This window comes from Electrophorus electricus, chromosome 9 (assembly GCF_041902795.1).
Source record: "Electrophorus electricus isolate QZ-2024a chromosome 9, ASM4190279v1, whole genome shotgun sequence".
Lineage (NCBI taxonomy): Eukaryota > Metazoa > Chordata > Actinopteri > Gymnotiformes > Gymnotidae > Electrophorus > Electrophorus electricus.
In genome coordinates, this window is record NC_137505.1 from 22,694,001 (window position 1) to 22,700,000 (window position 6,000).

The window sequence follows — 6,000 nt, forward strand, 5'->3', positions numbered from 1 at the left end:
TTCATCAGATTCTGCTGCCAGCAAGTACAGTGAACAATTTGTACAAACAAGCCTCTGCTGAAGTTGTTTATATGCACCAGCAGGTCATCCAGGTATGTTATGTAGTAAACATGTGCCAAATCAGTTGACACCTACACAATCATCCACTTCAGAGAGGAGGAGCCATGCCAAACCTTGAACTGCCACTGCCCTTACCACAGTGCTATCTTCTCATCAGTCAGGATTAGCGATATTAACACTTCATAATTCATTGTCAGTCATAACTGATAAGATTAATTGGGGCACCACCCTGATTAACATGGAAAATGAATTAATTTTAATAATTTTTTTTATGCTTAGTAATCCAGTCTCAAGTAATGAGTTCAACAATGTGATTTTGTCTACGAAAAATTAGAAAATGTCATAGACAATGTAACCAAACCAAAATGAACACAAATGAGCTTTGTGGTAGAACATTGCTAACTAAACACAAAGAAAAAGGAAAGGGAAAAGAATGAAAAGAAGATGCAAGAGAAAAGTACGGCTGATAAAGAATTGCTGTGTTGATACCCACATTAACACTAAAAGGTAATGCCTGTTCTTAAGAATTGTTGGGTTCAACCATGTCAAGCTGTCTGGATGGCACTGACATGGTCTGTTTTCTGTATTTCTTCTGGATGGCACTGACATGGTGTGTTTTCTGTAGCATTGCTGGATGGCACTGACATGGTCTGTTTTCTGTATTTTTTCTGGATGGCACTGACATGGTCTGTTTTCTGTATTTTTTCTGGATGGCTCTGAGATGGTGTGTTTTCTGTAGCGTTGCTGGATGGCACTGACATGGTCTGTTTTCTGTATTTTTTCTGGATGGCACTGACATGATCTGTTTTCTGTATTTTTTCTGGATGGCTCTGAGATGGTCTGTTTTCTGTAGCGTTGCTGGATGGTACTGAGATGGTGTGTTTTCTGTAGCATTGCTGGATGGCACTGAGATTATCTGTTTTCTGTATTTTTTCTGGATGGCACTGACAATCTCTTTTCTGTATTTTTTCTGGATGGCTCTGAGATGGTCTGTTTTCTGCAGTGTTGCTGGATGGCACTGAGATGATCTGTTTTCTGTATTTTTTCTGGATGGCACTGACGTGGTCTGTTTTTTGTACTTTTTCTGGATGGCTCTGAGATGGTCTGTTTTCTGTAGCGTTGCTGGATGGTACTGAGATGGTGTGTTTTCTGTAGCGTTGCTGGATGGCACTGAGATTATCTGTTTTCTGTATTTTTTCTGGATGGCACTGACATGATCTGTTTTCTGTATTTTTTCTGGATGGCTCTGAGATGGTGTGTTTTCTGTAGCATTGCTGGATGGCACTGAGATTATCTGTTTTCTGTATTTTTTCTGGATGGCACTGACATAATCTCTTTTCTGTATTTTTTCTGGATGGCTCTGAGATGGTCTGTTTTCTGCAGTGTTGCTGGATGGCACTGAGATGATCTGTTTTCTGTATTTTTTCTGGATGGCACTGATGTGGTCTGTTTTTTGTACTTTTTCTGGATGGCTCTGAGATGGTCTGTTTTCTGTAGCGTTGCTGGATGGTACTGAGATGGTGTGTTTTCTGTAGCGTTGCTGGATGGCACTGAGATGATCTGTTTTCTGTATTTTTTCTGGATGGCACTGACATGATCTGTTTTCTGTATTTTTTCTGGATGGCTCTGAGATGGTGTGTTTTCTGTAGCATTGCTGGATGGCACTGAGATTATCTGTTTTCTGTATTTTTTCTGGATGGCACTGACATAATCTCTTTTCTGTATTTTTTCTGGATGGCTCTGAGATGGTCTGTTTTCTGCAGTGTTGCTGGATGGCACTGAGATGATCTTTTTTCTGTATTTTTTCTGGATGGCACTGACGTGGTCTGTTTTTTGTACTTTTTCTGGATGGCTCTGAGATGGTCTGTTTTCTGTAGCGTTGCTGGATGGTACTGAGATGGTGTGTTTTCTGTAGCGTTGCTGGATGGCATTGAGATGATCTGTTTTCTGTATTTTTTCTGGATGGCACTGACATGATCTGTTTTCTGTATTTTTTCAGGATGGCTCTGAGATGGTATGTTTTCTGTAGTGTTGCTGGATGGCAAATCAAGTAACATGAAACTTGAGTCTGTTTTAAATGCTTCGTGAGATGCTATTGGCTTAGTTTCTAAAGAAAAATTCAAGTCTTAATTTCTTAAGGGGGGGGTGGGTGGTGGCTTCTTCCTTTGTGGGATGAGAAAGATTGGTTGTGGTGGTAAGTTTTAAGTCATGAAATGTAGGGTCATGGTTCCTCAGGTGTTAACTGACTGTTACAGGATTATGACACCTACAAAGATTTGGAAGCAGGGGGTTGAAGATCAGCAGGTCAGCCAGCGTGATAAGCCAACAGCCGGGCCATTTTATGGCGGTGCTAGGAATTGTGGCTCCAGAGGGGTCCTGGTTCCTGTCCATGGGCCGGGGGTTTAGAGAAAGCCCACTCTGAACAGATAAAAGTTTAATCAGAGGAATCTTCACTACACAGGTATCATCTGCCAGTTGCTGTTGCACCAGTTAAGGTAGCTGAATCATCTTGGAACTGGTGATGTCATTGATCCGAGGCAGGAGAAACTGTCTTAGTGACTACACTGAAGTGACAGTAGTTCATGCCAAAATGGGAGTGTCCCCCTTTCCAGTGTAGCACTGCATGTATTGATCTGTTGCTGCACTATGTCAGGGGGCTGCGGTATTTGTAATGTGCTGTGAAGCTGTCAATATCTGCTTTTATCGAGTCTTTCAGTCTACCTTGTTCCTCAAGCTCCTCTTTACTTCACTGCCTTAATATCCTCATTGCCTTTATCGTAGGATCCTCTTGGTCTTGCACTTCATCATAAGCGAGGCTACTCACTACTGCCAGCTACTCACTTCTGTGGGGGAGTGATCTCAATCCCAGAGTGGGGTAGATTATCAGAAACAGCTCTGCTGGGTCTGTTCACACCCCCACTTATAGCCACATAGACTTTCTGAGGAGAGGAACTTTCCAAGGTACTGATCTTGCTCCCTAGCCAAATCCAATGAACCAGAACTCCTGCTCAGGAAGGAGCTTTCCCACAGTGATCTTTAAATGCTGTGATCCTATTTTATACAAAATCAGTGGACTAGAAAGCTACCACACTGGGGCTGCTTCTATTGTGACTGGAGACTTTAATAAGGTGAATATAAAAAAACGTTTTGCTCACATTTTCCCAGCACATTACATGAAGAGCATAATGAAGTTTCTGGGGGACTAAGACAACTGTACACTAACCATTTCTGTGCCTGATTTGATCAGTTCCTTCAAAATGTTCAACCCATGCAAGGTTCCCAGAGCTGGTGGACTCTCTGGTCATGTCCTTAGAGTATTTGGCAACCAGTTATTAGTGGTTTCTGTGACATCTTTAATCTCTCCCTATGACTGTGATTCCACCATGCTTTAAGAGAACCACCATTGTTTCAGTCCCCAAGAAATCTGCTATCATGTGCCTGAATGACTACCACTCTGTTGCACTTCAAAAGTCAGGCTGTAAATGTATGGTATTATAAAGAGCATCTTGACTGGCTTTACTCCTGTATGGTACCATAGAGAGCATCCTGACTGGCTAAATAATTGTATCGTCCTATAGAGACCGTCCTCGTGGGCCGCATAACTGTATGGTATGAGAGGGAGCATCCTGATAGGCTGCATAACTCTATGGTACCATAGAGAACATCCTAACAGGCTGCATATCTCTATAGTAACAGAGTATTCTCTTTTCATCCTGAGAGGCTGTAAAAGTATATAGTACCAGAGTACTCTCTTTCAATTCCGACAGGCTGTATAAGTCTGTGCTACCATAGAGAGCATCTGATTGGCTACATAACTGTATAGTACCAGAGTACTCTCTTTTCATCCTGACAGGCTGTATAAGTGCATGCTACCATAGAGGGCATCATGATTGGCTACATAACTATGGTACCCTAGAGAGTATCCTGACTGGCTGTGACCTGTGACCGTAAGGTGCTACAGAGACTAGTGGCAGCAGCTAGGCTCATAATAGCCAACAAACTGGCAGCCTTACAACACATCTACCAGTAACCATGTTTGATAAAGAACCACAGAATGAGATTAGGCCGCAGACACTCAGCACACAGTCTGTACAAAAGCAGAACAGGCCAACACTACTGAACCAGCTGTAGGTGGTTCCCCAATCTCCACTGTCACTACGCCATTTGCACCTCACACAGTATGTACACCGTATGTATTGTACATTACTGTCAATGATTCTCTTTTCTTGTTGCCTTACGTTCAAACTGCAATGTCACCTTTGTGGATTTTTTAAAAATATTGCTATAGATACAATTACATTACAAATTTCACATGTATGAATTATTCATATTGTATTATTGAAAATGCACTACTGTGTCTGGGTTGTTGTCTTCTCGCTTGCACTGCCGTAGTAACGCTATCCCCTGTTCTGCATATTTCTATTTCTTCTCTTCTTATTTAGCGGTATGTCTTTTGTGTTCTGTATAATGTACGGCATCCTTCTTTCCTTTGAATACATTGTGTTCTAGGCCTATAGGGAAATGACAATTACCTGAGTCTTACCTCAAGCATTTCAGTGTATTTGCCCTGGACATATTACTCATATGACATGTAAACATAGATTTAACTAGATGTATAGTCATCATTTGCTGGTTTGTAGACTCAGAGGTACTACTAAATGAGATCTGGGATAGCCCAATACGAGAGGCCCTGTATATGTTCTGTTTTATTTCTTATATGTTTTATTATTTATACAAACATATAATACAACATAACTTCATATAGCACCTTGAACGAGAATATTTAACATGGCCAGTGAAACGCAGAGAAAACCACAGTGTTTGGGGAGTGTACTTGACCTTTCTGCAGCCCGTGTGATCTGAGTGACTTGGAGTTCTTGGATGAAGAGTTTCACCAGAGTCTTCAGTGGATGAAGGACCATGACATTGAGGACATGCTGGATCTCACCTTTACTGTCAACGAGGAGGTGTTTGGTCAGGTCAGAAAATTGCTCACAGGTGTTACATATTCATTTAATTGCATTAGCTAATAATGACCTTAGCTGGCCTAAACCAAGTCTTTCACAGTTTAACACAGTAACTTGAAATGCAAAAATATTGTCTTATGAACCTAGATTGTTCAGAGTTTCTGCATCGCAGCTGGATATGACATGTAAGTGGGAGGTGCGCTTCTTTTTGCCACTCTAGATTACAGAGCGGGAATTGAAGCCTGGTGGAGCCAGTGTCCCTGTGTCTGAGAAAAACAAGAAGGAGTACATAGAGCGTATGGTGAAGTGGCGGATTGAGAGAGGGGTGGCACAGCAGACCGAGAGTCTGGTCCGAGGATTCTACGAGGTACAGCGGACTACACACCTCTGTGTAAACAGTACAAGAAACCACAGCAAGAGAACACATCTTGAATGCTGACAATATAAAGTTTCTCGTGTTTATGATGTTTCTGATTAATATATCTGAGATATTGTTTATAATGTTTAAACAGCTTTATCATGTGGTATTATATTACTATACTGGCAGATCATTTTTCCCTTTAAGCATTTGATTTGTAGAATGTATAATGGATGATTTATTTGAGACAGGCATAAGAAAGTAGTGAATAATAATTTGCAAAGTTAGAAGTTATGTGCAGAGTGTTTTTTTCTCATAAAGTGAAACATTGTATTCAGATTCCTCCTTTAGAGATTTCTTACTTGGTAAGATGATTCTATTGCAGTGCATTCTCCTCTGACTCACTTGTTTTTTCTTCAGGTTGTAGATGTTCGTCTGGTCTCTGTGTTTGATGCTCGAGAATTGGAGCTTGTCATTGCTGGAACTGCAGAAATCGACCTTGCAGACTGGAGAAACAACACTGAGTATCGAGGAGGTAGTCAATCTTCTAATGCAAGAATATTAATAGAAAAGTGCACTTTTTGCCTCTTTATGACACTAGCTTGGTAGATTATG

General features: G+C 41.1%; 1 protein-coding gene across 1 annotated transcript in view; it reads left to right on the forward strand.

Annotated features, from left to right (window-relative positions):
- The window catches only part of hecw2a (HECT, C2 and WW domain containing E3 ubiquitin protein ligase 2a), a gene marked incomplete at its 5' end in the record, with an annotated part of 28,962 nt that overhangs the window by 20,576 nt on the left and 2,386 nt on the right, over positions 1 to 6,000 (forward strand). The window contains 3 exons of the mRNA XM_027006844.2: positions 4,910 to 5,039; positions 5,248 to 5,394; positions 5,806 to 5,920. Coding sequence (XP_026862645.2) covers positions 4,910 to 5,039; positions 5,248 to 5,394; positions 5,806 to 5,920 — 392 coding nt within the window. The remainder of the gene's footprint in view (positions 1 to 4,909; positions 5,040 to 5,247; positions 5,395 to 5,805; positions 5,921 to 6,000) is intronic.